This window comes from Topomyia yanbarensis, chromosome 3, assembly GCF_030247195.1.
Source record: "Topomyia yanbarensis strain Yona2022 chromosome 3, ASM3024719v1, whole genome shotgun sequence".
Taxonomy (NCBI): Eukaryota; Metazoa; Arthropoda; class Insecta; order Diptera; family Culicidae; genus Topomyia; species Topomyia yanbarensis.
The window spans coordinates 311,780,621-311,797,666 of record NC_080672.1 but is presented as its reverse complement, the minus strand read 5'-3'; the positions used below and the strand labels follow the sequence as shown (position 1 = coordinate 311,797,666).

At 37.1% G+C, this 17,046-nt stretch overlaps 2 protein-coding genes across 2 annotated transcripts in view; one reads left to right on the top strand and one right to left on the bottom strand.

Moving 5' to 3' along the window:
- Positions 1 to 1,137: 1,137 nt before the first annotated feature.
- LOC131692320 (ribosome biogenesis regulatory protein homolog) lies at positions 1,138 to 2,564 on the top strand. The gene is made up of 4 exons (XM_058979302.1): positions 1,138 to 1,428; positions 1,479 to 1,968; positions 2,029 to 2,285; positions 2,344 to 2,564. The coding sequence occupies exons 1-4, from the start codon at positions 1,280 to 1,282 to the stop codon at positions 2,486 to 2,488; spliced, it is 1,041 nt and encodes a 346-aa protein (XP_058835285.1). The 5' UTR covers positions 1,138 to 1,279; the 3' UTR covers positions 2,489 to 2,564.
- An 8,294-nt stretch (positions 2,565 to 10,858) lies between these two features.
- The window catches only part of LOC131690584 (glutaminyl-peptide cyclotransferase-like), a 39,317-nt gene continuing 33,129 nt past the window's right edge, over positions 10,859 to 17,046 (bottom strand). Inside the window, exon 3 of the mRNA XM_058976479.1 lies at positions 10,859 to 11,320. Coding sequence (XP_058832462.1) covers positions 11,133 to 11,320 — 188 coding nt within the window. The 3' untranslated portion in view covers positions 10,859 to 11,132. The remainder of the gene's footprint in view (positions 11,321 to 17,046) is intronic.

Sequence of the window (17,046 nt, the reverse complement as noted above, 5' to 3'; positions counted from 1 at the left end):
TTGTTGTAATGTAACAATAAAAAATGCTGTAATACTGTTGTGCATTTCTATTTGGGTATAGATAAACAAAGTACAAGCGGGAATGCGGCATCTGTTTAAAAAAAAGTTAAGCTTAAGCCAAACATGAACCACCATGTTAGAAAAACGCGAAAAACAACAAGTCCATTTCAGCCACCAGAAAATTTGTCTGTGTATTGAAATTGCCTTTAAATCGAATTCGCAAATTTCATTTGTTCCTAGGGGCAATTAACACAGGCGAGTTGAGCCAAACGTCCAAGTGTTTAAATCGCCTGACCATGTTCGTCCGCATTTTGTTGACTGGGTTATATGAATATATCTATATAAATGTGAAAAAGAAATTGGCTGCACTGCCACGATCGCTAGCCACATATTAAGATTTCTGACAGCTGATATACAACCACAGATGCAATGTATCGCCAAAGGATTTTGGTTTGTTTGCCTCAGGAAATACCTAACCTCAACCGGTTTTTGCAGTGCAAAATATTTTATTTTCCTCACGAAATGATTCGGCACCGTTTCTTTTTTAACGGGAATAGAAAGGCTTATACAGTCAACTGTCATCAATTATTCAGCAGGGTACAAAAAAGCAAGAAAACCAAAAATAGGAAGCCAGTTGTCTCGTCTTGTCTTAGCAATTAAGTGCTTTTGTGTCATTTTATGCATTCAGCAAATTTAAAACTTCGAAATGGGATATTTTTAATTTTTAAACTGATTTCTCGACAAACATATGATTACGGCCTAAAATCCAACTGTCAAAATCCACTTGGAAATTCCGGACAAACCGTTACACGCCAATCACAGATGTTGGTAGTAAATGAAAGAGAAAAGTTTTCTCTTTCATAAACTGTTGTGAACTGAGTTCGACTAGTAACGGTTTGTCTGGAATTTCCATTCAAAGTGGATTTTGACAGTTGGCTTTTAGGCCGTAATCATATGTTTGTCGAGATTTCGTTTAATTTCTCCGTTGAAAGCATTTCATTTTGAAACTCAATGACGTCATCAGGGTTTGCTTTAGAGTTCATCTTTTTTGCTTTACTAACACAGTCAAATTCCCTTAACTGCCAGATCGTTCAATGTGTACGTCATTGGGCTAGTCTGTCAGTGATTGTCGTGATTGTATTCAGTGGAGTCGAGGTTATGTTGGTGTTTTGGTGAAATTTTCACATGTTCTCAAGAAACAAAAACATTGCTAATCACTGAGTGGCGGAACAAACGTGAGCATTTTGATTTTCTGTGGTTTTCTTCTCAAAGAGGCAACATGGATATCGTTAAACAAGTGCTAGAGAAACAGAAGAAGGATTTGGAAACATTCAAACCAACAACAGTGGAAAAGCATCTGGAAGTAGGAATTGATGTGGGTCATTTTATGCTAACCGATCCAAATTATTTCGATGATGACAAGTTCAGGTAGTTGTTTAAATCTTTTCTCGATCAATATGAAAGATTTCTTTTTTCAGAACCAACAAAGACCAGTATTTGCTGGATCTGACCCGCGATAACACACAGCTGCTCTTCAATAGCATTTGGGAGTTACCTACCGAGCGCGTGGAAGAATTCGTCGTGGCTAAAATCCCTCCACCACGATTTGTCTTGCCGCGCGCTCGGAAGCTTCCGGTTCCGAAACCCCTCACAAAATGGGAAGAGATAGCGAAGGCCAAGGGCATTAAGAAACAAACGCGCGACAAAAAGGTGTACGATGAAGTACTGGACAAATGGGTGCCAACGTATGGCTACCAGCGACACAAAGCCGAGAAGGAAAAAGATTGGGTTCTGGAGGTACCGCACAATGCCGATCCGAACAAGGATATGTTCCAAGAGAAGCGTGATTTAAGAATTGATAGGATAGCGAGAAATGAAATTTCACGAATGAGAAACATTGCTCGGGCAAAGAAGATTCAAACGCCGCGAACTGGTTTCCTTGGCCCGGAGTCTGCATCTGCCAAAGAGGTATGGAACTTATTCAAGTTTCGTTCGTAACACATAATTTTGTATCAATATGTTTTTCAGTTGGTGACTGCAGCCAATATCGCAAAGGTGTCCACTGCGTCGGTTGGTATTTTCCAGGAAAAATTGACAAACGACAAACAAGCACGTGGAATAGGTGTGAAGGAACTGATACCAGGTAGTAAACGAAAACGAGCTCCAATTACGATTCCTGGCGAGAAGAGGAGAAACATGAACATCGTTAACAATGTGCTTAATAAAAAACCCAAGATCGATGTGGAAAAGGCTATTTCTCTACAGAAATCAGAAGCACGTAAAGAGTATGACGTTCATTTGAATTATGTTAAATGCTGTTCTAATGTGTGATTTTTCTTGTAGACGTGAAGCATCGATGGCAGAGGATAGCGGATCCAAAAAGAAAACCAAAAAGGGGTCCAAAGGCAGTTTTGGCCGTAAGAAGCCAAAGGGTGGACAAGGAAAACGTAATCACAGCAAACGAGCGGTTGGTCGCAAGAGGCGTTAAGTTTGGTCTAGTTTCAAATATAAAAATTATAAATATTCTGAATATACCTACCTATATGGTGACGTTGATGTAATAATCTGCGATCGTATTTTTACTACATTGCTACAACAAAGCTTTTACTACATTGCACAGTGGAAGAAAAACCAAAAAGGACTTCAAAAATTTTTACTCTTCAAGCAAATTAACAAGATTTATGCTTGTAATAAGAATGTAAATAGTTCTGTTGCATTAATTGTAACAAGTAGAATTCAATGCCAGTTTTTCCACACCTGTAAATCGGCTGCCAGATAGGAATTTTTTTTGGGAAATTTTAAAATTTTATTCTTTTGAAATTACTCTGAAATACATGCTAAAATATTCTTGGGCACGAATAAAACTGATGTTCCCTGCCCTTTTGCTCAGTAAGGGGAATGGGCACGTTGTGTCAGGTTGGTCGAGGCACAATTCGATTGTGAGTCAGTAAATGCATGACGCACAAAAGAGCCTGAGCCGATTGCAATTACTGTCAGGGATCAATCGAAGACTCAGAAATGGAAACGTACGTCATTAAAATCGGTTCAGTTTACATAGTTACAATTCGCCAACAATTTGGGTCACTAAACTATAATATAGGGCCCTATTCTCACCGTCACCTCACCTAGTTGGGTGAGGTGAGAGCGAAAAAAGCGATCACCGCAGTCACCTAGGTGACTATAGTCACCCAAGGTGACAGAAGTCACCTGGCAGAGCGATTCCCAGAGTCATTTTGAGTGACGACGGTCACCGTGAAATGGAAAAAAGTGACTAAATTCTCACCTAAAAAATCTAGGTGACTAGAACCAAAAAGTGTTGCGTTTATTTTTAGATTCTTTTTAGAATTTTCGGGTAACGTTTTTCTTTGGCCAATGGCAGCTGGGAAGTTTTTGAATGGCGGAAATTGATTAGCGCCATTTTGAAATTCAAGATGGCGGCTTCTGGGTACCATAAACCACTCAAAACCACCATCAATATGGGTGTCATTTGAAAGGTATTGAATAGTGGAATGCAAAAATTTACGATTGGAGCCATTTTGAAATCCAAGATGGCGGCTTCCGGTTACCATAAAACCACCATCATTTGGGTGTCATTTGAAAGGTATTGAATAGTGAAATGCAAAAATTTACGATTGGAGCAATTTTGAAATCCAAGATGGCGGCTTCCGGGAACCATAAAACACTTAAAACCACCATCAATATGGGTGTCATTTGAAAGGTATTGATTAGTAGAATGCGAAAATTGACGATTGGCGCCATTTTGAAATCCAAGATGGCGGCTTCCGGGAACCATACAACGACTTAAAACCACCATCAATATGGGTGTCATTTGAAAGGTATTGAATAGTGGAATGCAAAAATTTACGATTGGAGCCATTTTGAAATCCAAGATGGCGGCTTCCGGTTACCATAAAACCACCATCATTTGGGTGTCATTTGAAAGGTATTGAATAGTGAAATGCAAAAATTTACGATTGGAGCAATTTTGAAATCCAAGATGGCGGCTTCCGGGAACCATAAAACACTTAAAACCACCATCAATATGGGTGTCATTTGAAAGGTATTGATTAGTAGAATGCGAAAATTGACGATAGGCGCCATTTTGAAATCCAAGATGGCGGCTTCCGGTTACCATGATTACCACTTAAAACCACCATCGATATGGGTGTCATTTGAAAGGTATTGAATAGTGGAATGCAAAAATTTACGATTGGAGCCATTTTGAAATCCAAGATGGCGGCTTCCGGGAACCATAAAACACTTAAAACCACCATCAATATGGGTGTCATTTGAAAGGTATTGATTAGTAGAATGCGAAAATTGACGATTGGCGCCATTTTGAAATCCAAGATGGCGGCTTCCGGGATGCAAACACACTTAAAACCACCATCAATATGGGTGTCATTTGAAAGGTATTGATTAGTAGTATGTGAAAATTGACGATTGGCGCCATTTTGAAATCCAAGATGGCGGCTTCCGGTTACCATAAAACCACCATCATTTGGGTGTCATTTGAAAGGTATTGAATAGTGGAATGCAAAAATTTACGATTGGAGCAATTTTGAAATCCAAGATGGCGGCTTCCGGGAACCATAAAATACTTAAAACCACCATCAATATGGGTGTCATTTGAAAGGTATTGATTAGTAGAATGCGAAAATTGACGATTGGCGCCATTTTGAAATCCAAGATGGCGGTTTCCGGTTACCATAAAACACTCAAAACCACCATCAATATGGGTGTCATTTGAAAGGTATTGATTAGTAGAATGCGAAAATTGACGATTGGCGCCATTTTGAAATCCAAGGTGGCGGCTTCCGGTTACCATAAAACACTCAAAACTACAAAGTTAACTTCTAATTGAAGCGTTCGGGTGAAGTCATTTGAAATTTAACTAAAAATAAAAGGTTGCCAAAATTTAAATAAGACCAATGATTGGTCCAATGTTGCCAATCCTCTTTACGCAACTCTACTATTAAAAACTCTGGTATAAAGGTACGCAAAGAGTGTGCAGAAAGTGAAGCCGAAAAAAGTCTACCTATCGAGCAAAATTAGAATCCAACTTTGCTGCAGAGGTATCAGAGATGGATTGCAATTGTGCTCGATAGGTAGACTTTTTTTGACTTCACTCTTTGCGCAACTGTTCTCTATAGACTGTGATCAATAGCTGTAATATGAATGGACATACATACATGCTAACCAAGACGGTTCGGGTGGGCTCATTTTTTCTATTGGGTTTTTCGATTGATGTGAACCGATGTAGTGGAGTGCACTGGTTTTGAACTTTCTAGCAGAAGTGAAGAAAACTGGGTATGTTCCATTGACACTTCTGATTGAAAGTACAAAACACTACACCGGTTCACAGCCATCGAAAACGGCATATATAAGAGGGCGGTTCATTTTTCGTTAAGAAGAAAACCATTACAAATTGTAGTGGGTTTTCCTGTTGCCATAAGTTTTGTTTCGGTTCGGTCACAAATATTTGTTTATAGTTTCGAGATAAAAAGTGTCCCTAAGTGTTCCAATTAGAGGAGAAGCTCAGCCTTTCTCTCTTCATCGTGCGCCAAAGAATCAGGATGCTCGTACGGATGTTTATGTTTACAAAAATAGGTCTTTGGACACACGGAAGTACTGTACAAAGCTGTGAATGAGAAGTTATATATTTTATATGTTAGGCATATACAATGATTGTGTGAAGTTGGAGTACTTACGTTTCATCTGGCAAATCCAATGGATTGGATGCATCGCGAATCCTTCTTCTTCGAACAGCTAAATCACTAGCCTTCTCGTCTTCGCAATCGCTAAACCAAGCTTCGATGGAACTCTTTTTTCAATCGTTTTGTTGATTCTGGAGCACTTTCCTTTTGTAAATACTGCTACGCAGATGATTAATACAAAACTGTCTGTCTTCAATAAGACGTAAAATTTGTACGGGCAGATTGAGCTGGAACGTTTGAAAGATCTTGACCTTCTTGAAACTAGCAAAATGGAAATTATTCAGCAATGATTAGGCGGACCATGAGACGTTTCTGATTATTTAATTTTTTGTGTACTCATGATGTTTCTCGGGTGCGTTTGACATCCGACAAAATCGTTGATTCGGTTCAACATCAAACGAGGTTGATCAGCAAAAGACGCTATTCGGAGGAGTTCTTCTGCTTGCGCGTAGAAGGATTCACCAGTACATTGTCAAATAACTTCTCATCGAATGCCTAATAGGGTGATGAGCCCATTATGGCTGTTTCTATTATCACGCTACCCATTTGAAGCCGTTGGTTAGAGCAGTGTCTGCCATCTTTGTTTAAAGCATTGGGTCAAATGGTAATGTATGTTATTATCTTGGTACTTAACAACGAAGCAAAGCTGTTGATGCCAATTTGTACGCATTCCATTGTTTGTAGGCCGTGTAATTAATGAATCAGTGAGGCTCCCTCCTTAGTATGGTGAAAATAGGCGCTTCACTCTACCTGGTATTGACTAGATAACAAATTTTCTGCTTTTTTAAATTAAAAAAAGTTAATTTTTTATTGATCTCTTCTGGCGTTTCACGGTCAAATCACAAGATCAACTCACGTGGAACACCATTTGTTTGCAATTGCAGTATAGAAGTTTGGGAATACCGTCGATTATGATGATTGGAGACATTTTGGATTCCTAGATGGTTACTCTGATTTTAAACGAAATAATCGTAATCTCCATTAAATGTCTGCAATAATGAAGAGAGATTACGATTCAAATCATTTTGAATCAAATATTGCGACATCCGATTAATACAATACGATTATAATGGGTATTTGTTTACTTTATGTACTTCTTTCTTTGTACACGGAAAACATGTTTTTCTTCTATGCTAGTTTAGTGTTGTAGTTTCATCAAATTTATCAAAGGGCTTAAAAATTAGTTGTACCTACTAACCTTACTCGTAGGGTTATTGTGCTACCTAAAACAAGCTTTTGGGCGAAGCTAGCTTAAACTAAGGATAGCCCCTATATTTGAGTATACCGGGCAAACGAGTGGATCACAGGTTTGCTTGCGTTTACGATGACAAGTACGCGGCCACCTCGTCGTGCGGATCCTCAGCAGCTTTGTGCCTCTTCGGATGCTTGGACTCGGCTATGCGGCGTTACATCAACTTCCTCCAAAACCTCACTTTCTGCAGCACAATATCACTGCAAGTTGGGTTAGTCGGTACAACTTATTTATGAAGTTCATGAATAAACTTTAGAAGTATTGTCCTTCCACCCTCTTTTTATGACTTTTGAATACAAATGTAGCATATTCACGAAAGAAAAATATGTTTTCCACTTACAGGGGAAAAAGTACCTAAAGTAAATAATTACCGGATAATGTACAATTAAATGTGTGTCACATAGACGGTTAAAAATGTCGTTCGAAGCCCTTTTGAAAATTTGTGCATTTTGATGGATAATACTTCGACAGGTAAAGCAGCCACGGGAGCATAACCTAGACAAACAAATTTTGGAAACTCACACTTGAGATCGATGTGACTTGATGAGCAGCAAATCGTGTAAGGGCGGGTCCCTTCAAGTCCTGCAACCGTCGATCAGCCAGTTAGCTTGTCCACCGAACCAAAACTGTTTGGTATAACGTTCCTGTTCTGACAAGTGTTAAATGAAAAATGAATAGATCATGAAAATCAAGGCCTACCTTGATCGTTAGGGATCAGGCAGATCACTTGTGATGCATTTTGAAAATCAGCGAAATTAAATGCATTTCTTTCCATCAAAACAGAAATTCAAAATGTATTTTGCGTTGCATGCAATGTATTTTGCATTGCGTATAAGCCGTCAAAACCCTACAAAAACTAGCCCACAAACTTTTGTGCGAGCGAGTGCAAAGTTGATGAAAAAATGGAAATTAAATGCATTTTTTTCTAATTTGATGCAAATTTATTATACATTCCTAGAGTGATCTGCCCCAAGGATTGAAACCATTTAACTAAAGCATGAAATTTAACGTATTTCTATTGTGAATGACATGTTTTCTTCTTCCTCCTCCACACTATTTACCTGAAATACGTATTTGACTTAGTCACTTGCCATAAAACACCATGTTTTATGGTAACCGGAAGCCGCCATTTTGGATTTCAAAATGGTGCCAAGCGTCAATTTTTCATTCCACTATTCAATACCTTTCAAATGACACCCATATTGATGGTGGTTTTAAGTGTTTTATGGTTCCCGGAAGCCGCCATCTTGGATTTCAAAATGGCGCCAATCGTCAATTTTCGCATTCTACTAATGACACCCATATTGATGGTGGTTTTAAGTGTTTTATGGTTCCCGGAAGCCGCCATCTTGGATTTCAAAATGACGCCAATCGTCAATTTTCGCATTCCACTATTCAATACCTTTCAAATGGCACCCATATTGATGGCGGTTTTAAGTGTTTTATGGTTCCCGGAAGCCGCCATATTGCATTTCAAAATGGCGCCAATCGTCAATTTTCGCATTCTACTAATCAATACCTTTCAAATGACACCCATATTGATGGTGGTTTTAAGTGTTTTATGGTTCCCGGAAGCCGCCATCTTGGATTTCAAAATGACGCCAATCGTCAATTTTCGCATTCCACTATTCAATACCTTTCAAATGGCACCCATATTGATGGCGGTTTTAAGTGTTTTATGGTTCCCGGAAGCCGCCATCTTGGATTTCAAAATGGCGCCAATCGTCAATTTTCGCATTCTACTAACCAATACCTTTCAAATGACACCCATATTGATGGTGGTTTTAAGTGTTTTATGGTTCTCGGAAGCCGCCATCTTGGATTTCAAAATGGCGCCAATCGTCAATTTTCGCATTCCACTATTCAATACCTTTCAAATGACACCCATATTGATGGCGGTTTTAGGTGTTGTATGGTTCCCGGAAGCCGCCATCTTGCATTTCAAAATGGCGCCAATCGTCAATTTTCGCATTCTACTAATCAATACCTTTCAAATGACACCCATATTGATGGTGGTTTTAAGTGTTATGGTTCCCGGAAGCCGCCATCTTGGATTTCAAAATGGCGCCAATCGTCGATTTTCGCATTCCACTAATCAATACCTTTCAAATGACACCCATATTGATGGTGGTTTTACGTGTTTTATGGTTCCCGGAAGCCGCCATCTTGGATTTCAAAATGCCTACCAATCAATCAATCGACACAATGAACTTTCGAAATATGCGGGGCAGTGATTGAGTGATGCTAGCAGTCACTTAACAATTTCCGTGAGGTGACTTAAAAAATTGCGATTCTGAGAGTCACCTGGGTGACGACGGTCACCCAACAGTCACCTCACCTAAAGTGAGTCTCGGAATACTTCCTCGTGGGTGAGGTGACTGGTAAGTGAGGTGACGGTGACTCAAGTGAGGGGAGGTGAGGTGACGGTGAGAATAGGGCCCATAATATATTTAAACGCAGTGTATTTATCACAAAATATGACTAACCATGTTCCTGTTTCATGTCCGTTGAACCATTCTGAGTGGCCAACATAAATTTATTTATTCGTAACACTCACCTTTTTCCTTTCTGTAGCGGACAAGATTTACTAAAACTTAATGATGTGCAAAAACTCATGCATAGGATTATCAAGAGTGAACAATAAGATGATAGCTCTCAGTATATCGCTGATCGAGAATCTACAACCATATGTACACATAATACTGGCACCTCAAGCAACATTCGATTACTCGATTCCACAATGCTGAGAAATAAGCTCTAAAAATATCTATTATTTACTGCTTGTTAATGTCGCACAATTCAACGCACCCACCGGAAGGCTAAGTAAGAAAGATCTGCTGATATCTCTTATCCTGGGAGATTCGGAAACATTTAATGAAGCTAAGAAACACATACATATGTGCACACATGAATATAAGCAAAAACAAAGGAAAAGAAATATACAAGTGCACTAACGCCGGAGACTCCTGAATGCACTGAAACAAACAAAAAAGGGTAGAGTACAAAGGATAAGAAAAAATAACCCATGAAATCTTGGACACAATGAGCTTACTAACAAAAAAGGACTAAGAAGAAAGAACGAAGGGAAAGTACCAACTGACCCATGACAGGCAGAGAACGCCGACATAACCGGTGATTAAGGTAATGGGCCCTATTCTCGCAGTCACGTCACCTAGTGACTAGAGTAAATTTTGTTCTAGTCACTAGGTGACGTGACTGTGAGAATAGGGCCCAATATCAAATGTGCTAATCCATTCGTACCTTACAGAGAAAGAAGGTGAAATCTAAAATCTAAAATAGCATCCACACTCTCAAAAGAACAAGGAATGATGATAAAAAATAGGCGGTAAATATTAGCGTAAAGGTAAATTAAGGAAACGGAAAGGTAAGAATGAAAGAACCAATGATAATAATGATACCAAATAATACCAAATGACATTCTTTATATTGAAAAAGGTGTTTAAATGGCGCCCATGCGCTAATTCGTCCTAGTTTAAAATTTGGGTTGAGGGGGCACGCATTTTTGGCTTAGGGCAGAAATGCCGATCAGACCGGATCTACACCAAAAATGTACTATAAGGAACTATAAGGAAAATATACTTGTTCACGAATAAAACTGAAGTTAATTTTTGCACAAATCGATCGCGATGTACATCGAATTGGAGAGAACACGAACTTTTGTAATGACAATTCGATTTGTTGTCTCCTGTGCCTCATTTTAGTTTGCAGCTTGTTCGGTCATCTCTAATCGTAATCATTTTAAAAATTGCGTACTTTTAGCCCCTCTTGAAACAAAATCCTGGCTACGGGCCTGTATGTGACTTGCATTGTTTGTTTGTAGGCAAAGACTTTATTAAAACCGTGCTTATCATTTGTCAAATAGTACACATAAACAATCACAATAAACTTTTATTATAAGAGTATAAATATAAAGCTTCTGTTTGTATACATATTTGCTCTGCCGAATTTAAATGCATTAATCGTATGGTGTCGAGCATCTAATGAAGATTTCAAATAAACCATTTGACTGCTTGGGACAATTTCAATCGAAAATCTTTAGGTTTCGCTTCAATGGTTTCAAGCGGCGTGCAATTTTCACAGTAGCACCTTTCATGTTATCGAGCATCACCGAGGATGATTTTTCTATAGGTGGTGTAGTGTGCTTAGTTTAAACACGTGCTGGGAGATCGGCCATATTTACTATTACAGTATGTTAAGTGCTCTAGCATGAACACTCGTAGAATCATGTTGATGTTACCGATAGTCTTCAAACTCAAGTTTTCCTCATTATCCTCTGGTTTGTGCCAATGCTTTGGGAATGGAACTGGAATTAGGTGTAGAATTGGAATGCCTAGAAAAGAAACAAATGTGTTGGAGATATGAGTTATAATTATAGGTTCAACTTAGCAATATAAAGCATTCAAATTTCTCATAAATCTTATTGTTATTTATCAGTGTGCAATCGGGCTGTCTCAACAACCTATTTCTGCAACCTATGTGCATTAACTGTACACCTACCGTCTCACCGTTGCACTTGACAGTGTGTGCAGTGCTTTATGGTCACACCTACGACCGCCAGGCACGTAGCCAGAGGGGGGGCTAGGGGGCTAAAGCCCCCCCCGAAATTTTTCAAAAATAAATTTAAGAAGCAACATGTTTTTCGGTAACTCGTAAAAAAATTGTATCTTGTTTGGTTTCAACAAATTAATGGGAGAATGGTGAGGAAGATTACTATTTCGAGCCACCGAAGACATCGGTCACGATATCTACTCAGTATGCCGAGTCTGATAACACACTTCCTTTCATATTGTGTGACTCGTCGGAAGAACAAAAGAAACTGTTACTTTAATTCTTGCTGGGGTGATCCGTCGGATGATTGAATCGCAGAAGCAAGAAGTGGTGCTCCAGCCAAACGTGGAGGCTATTGACTTCCGGAATTTTTGTATAACCGAATTTCATGATGGGAAATATTTGCTGAAGGTGAAAATAGAGGTTATGCTTACGAACTTCGCCTTTAACGAGTTCTACCTTGTCAGGCATTCAGTACTTATGTTATTGAACAAATAAACCCAGGCGAAACCAGTCATTTTGCAACTTGTAACACGTGGTTGATTCTCATATATATGGATGATGAGAAAATCAATGTTCGGCTACAAGATCTGATACCACTTACTTGAACCGCGGGCGAACGACCAGGAGGTTAAAGCCCCAATAAACAAACTTAACTTATTTGAACCGTGGCCATTAAAAGATTCCTGTCACATTTGGAAAAAATGGAATTTATTATAAAGGACACATCTAGGAATTAGACGGGCAGGGTCAGCTAGGATTTCGTCCTAGCTGACCCTGCATGTACAAAACGCAATGCGATAGTATCATTATACACGTTACATCTTTGCACATCCATAGTCTCCAATACGATTACCTGAAAAACAAACAATTGCCAAATTTGTGGCTGCTGTTCATATAATATTGACGGCAAAAACTGCGTCTAGTATCTCAAAATTAACAGTGGACATGGCAGTTACCACGATAATAATACGGAAGTGTACATGATAGATATGAACGACCACCAAGACGCGGTTGGTTATGAAAAATATTTCTCAGTCAGTAAACAGGTCAATCGCACGAGATCTGTTGGACAACCATTAGCGTTTTATCATTTTCATTGTTTACATCGTGGAAATATGTTAAAGGCTCAAGGCTTCATTTAGCTAACGCATTGCACCGACTCAAATAAACGAATTATATAATAAAAAATTGGGAGTTTCATAGAAAACTGAGTATAAAAACTGTCCCAAAATTTACATTTATCGCTAGTAATGGCATCTAACAAAACTCATTTTATGCTAGATATTGGCCTGAATAAAGAAAGTTAGTTAAATCATACGCAAATTGGATTTTTGTAATAGATTAGAGCACTGTACGCTTAATATAAACGTCAGGCATCTCACTCAAGCGTGCTAAACAAAAACATTTCAATTAGCTGATAACATAGTTGTAGCCGAGACGACAGTTTTTTTTATTTTCGCATCATTTTAATGCAATAGTATTTCTATTGACACTCAATTTCATTTTATGTGAGGAATGCTGGCCGTATTGAAACACTGTTAGTCTGGAAAATCTAACAATAAGCAAGAAAAACGTGAAAAAGTAAACAAGCCAAAAAGTGGTAAACCAGCGGTTTTCCTGAGGTGTTCATCAACCCACGAATCGTATATTACTAATTTTGTTTATATGAACGTACACAGTAGCGGTAGGACTAACTGACGTGACTTACTTTCCTTCGGATGTCAATTGATCAATTGATGCTAAACCACATATTAGTCAATCAACCATAATAAACTAAATGTTGCAACCACCACCAGCATTTTAGTCGCTTTCGATGGTTTATAATTAATGCCTATGTAAGTTTGAAAACGACGTGTCGATAGATTGATCAGACATCAGTAGGTTATCACGGAGAGCGACTAAAATGTTGTAACTAGTTGAGTCTATAAGTCAATAAGGTGGGATTATTGTTTCGATTTCATGTTTTCATTATATTACAGTCTTTCGTTTTATTTTTGGTCTTTATGGAATAAGATGATAAGACATCACGGAGAAAAAAAGCAAAAAGGAATCAATAAATTGAAATCGAGGGGAAGTAAGTGCGATGTATTCCCTTCTATGTATCGAAATTAAAAGATGCTGAAATTATTGAGCTTGTTCACATTTATAGTTTCTAGTTATGTTGTCAGCAATGAAGCATTTAGTAAAATTTTACGTAAATTAGATGATAGTAGTAACTGTGTTAAGTGATTTTCATTCGATTTGTGGACAATTTTCTTGAATAGATTAAATTCCGGGCAGTTACCTTTAGTTGATTAAATCATTGAAATACATAAGTCATTCCACGTAAGTTTTACAACCAAAATTTCTATTTCTTCCAAAATGTTTTCTTACATTCTTTAGCTAAAAATAATTGACGCGTATTTTTTGGTTTGGCTTAATATTATATTTTTTTCAAGTTATTCGCTTTTGAACTTTTGAAGTCTATAAAATTGAAGATTTTTCAATCTCTAACTCGGAAACGACTCGATATATGAAAAAAATATTAAATAAAAAAAATTGCGTTTTCAAATAAGCTTACCAAATTAAATCACAATTTTTTTGTTATATAACTTATGAAATTTGCAATTACTTGAAACAAATTGAATTTTTTTAAGGTTGGACCAAATTTTTTATTTATTATTTTCTTTAAGTATTAAAATTATGTTAAAAAGATTGTGTAAAAATTTGGCAGTGGAATTCTTTGCGAGATATTACAATTATAAACATAAAACAAGGCAATTTTACACTAAACGCCCAGTGAAAGGCCTGTTATAACTGAAATATCTCGTAAAACACTTCGAGTTCCATTCTGAAATTTTCACATAATCTTCTTAATATAGTTATGTAATCAAAATAAATTTGATTTCGGGGGACTTTAAAAAAATATATGCTTTTAACATTAGAATACCCCCAAAAAAAGTCTTCAATTTGCAGAATGCGAGTCATTCCACGATTTACAACTATAATTTTAGTTCCCTCCAGTCTTTTTGCATTCTTTAGCTGAAAATTATAGACACGATTTTTTTACTTAGGCTGAATTTGATTTTTTTTTTTGATGCGACTTTCAACGAAATAGGAGGAAAACACAATTTGTTCCGAAGCGCCATCTTGTAGGCAGATAATCCCCACCAATAGCACACAAACACGCTCCATAACAAATTCCTACTATGCATAAATTTTTACGGCAATTGGTTAAGCCGTTTGGGAGTCCATAAATCATATACATACAAATATCGACTTTTAATAATATAGTGATTTTTTAAAGTTTTATAAATTTAATAGAATTGGACATTTTTCATTCCCTGATAACTGAGAAACTATAAGATTTCTGGAAAAAAGCATTAAATAATAAAAGCTGCGTTTTCGAAAGATTTCGGCGGATTTTTTTTTGTAATATTTGTTTTTGTTAAAAAATTTATGTATTATGCAAATATTAGTAACAAATAATAATTTTTTTCAGGGTAGAGCCAAAAAAATCTTTTTAGCTTTTTCAAATAGTTTATAATTATATCGAGAAGATTGTGTACAAATTTCAGAAAGAAATTCGAAGTATTTTACGAGATATTTCAATTACAATAGGCCTATCACTAGGCGTTTGGTGTAAAATTGCCTTGTTTTAAGTTTATAATTGTAATATCTCGCAAAGTATTTTGATATCCACTCCCAAATTTTTGCACAATTATTTTAACATGATTCTTAATATTTAAAGAAAATAATAAGTAAAAAAATTGGTCCAACTTAAAAAAAATTAAATTTGTTTCAAACAATTACAAATTTCATAAAGAAATTGCATTTTTTTTTTCAGTAAGCTCATTGAGTACACAACTTTTTATTTAATTTTTTTCATATATCGAATCGTTTCCGAGTTATAAGTGATTGAAAAATGATCAATGTTATAAACTTCAAAAGTTCAAAAACTAATAACTTGAAAAAAAAAAATCATATTCAGCCAAAATAAAAGATACGTGTCAATTATTTTAGGTAATGAATGTAAGAAAAAAAAAATTGGAAGGAATTCAAATTTTGATTGTAAATCAGACGCGGAATGACCCATATATTTTGATCCTATTGATCACCAAAGATCCTCCTTCCTAACTGGGGTATGTCAAAAAATTATGTTAGCATCTAATGCATATGCATTAGAACTGGTAATAGTTACAGGACGCCAGATCAAGAAAATAGAAGTTGAACCATCTACAATTCGTTTGCTAAATCAGAAGATTTTGTGCAAATTTCGACATTCTCTTCGATCGAACATTTTATGGATATTTTTCTACTCATTTCGATTTAGCGTCTTCTACACCTTTTAAACGTGTAGCTTAGAACACCTTGCGTTTTCCAGCACCGTCAAGGATTGTCATATTCGGTTAGCGCATAAATACTGAGAACTCTAGAATATCCATTGTTGCAACGAGAGTAAATTGTAATTTGTAAATAAAAATAAATAATAAAAATCAAATTTAACATCAATAATGTACTACAGTCTTTCTTGTGACAAAGAACATGGATTGTCTTAGATTTGGCTTTTCGTTTTTGTTTCTAGTGACAATATGAAGTAATTAGAACTAAAAGCTTTATGCAGGGGCGGGTAAAGCGTAGTTGGTAAATCAATTGCCTTGTACGCAGCTCATCACGGTTCGTTCATCAATCCCGCACATATGGGGTTAGAAATTTTTCTAAAGAAATTTTTTTAACCCAAAAAGAGGCGAATAACCACAAGGTTAAAACCTCTATAATCGAAATTAAAAAAAAGCTTTATACAATAATTTTTTAAGCCCCTCCCGAAATAAACTCCTGGCTACGGGCCTGACGACCGCGCACCTAGCTTCCCATGAGCGTATTGGCGGCTCAGAGGTTGTCCTTCCATGTTGCTCAGGGATACATTGTTCCCACACACATCCATGCATACAGGCATACATACGGCCTTACATTCATATATAACTACAAACTATTTGGCACAAGTTTAGAGCGTGTAACGTCATGTCATCTAGTCTGTCATCCTATGGAAAATCATCCTACCATCGCCTTGGGGTTAATTCTTGGGGTTCTTCCTAATCTCCATTTTGTCTCCTAGGTCCGAAGCGGACAATCGACTATTAATTGAAACGTTAAACATACATAATTCGATTACCCCTGCTCTAGTCAATATACGTATTCATTACGTTATGGATCAGGCAAACCCTCAATTTTAGGTATTTTAGGATTTCGTAAAAATAATCTCTGCCCATAAAGACATAAGAAATATTTATCCACTATTCCCCATAAAGTTTGCACGAACCGAATGTCCGCCTGGTTCGACTCGAATAGACCACACCGACTCGAAAGGGTTGCTCATCATTTCTGAGAGCCGGTGTGTTTGATCGAAAGTTTAATAATCATAATAACAAGTCCTGAATAATTAACTATCTCTTAGGTGCCAGTCCTGTATTCCTTTCCTGAACTAGCCTCATACCCTTGATCAAAAGAGTCGACAACTAGTAGGAT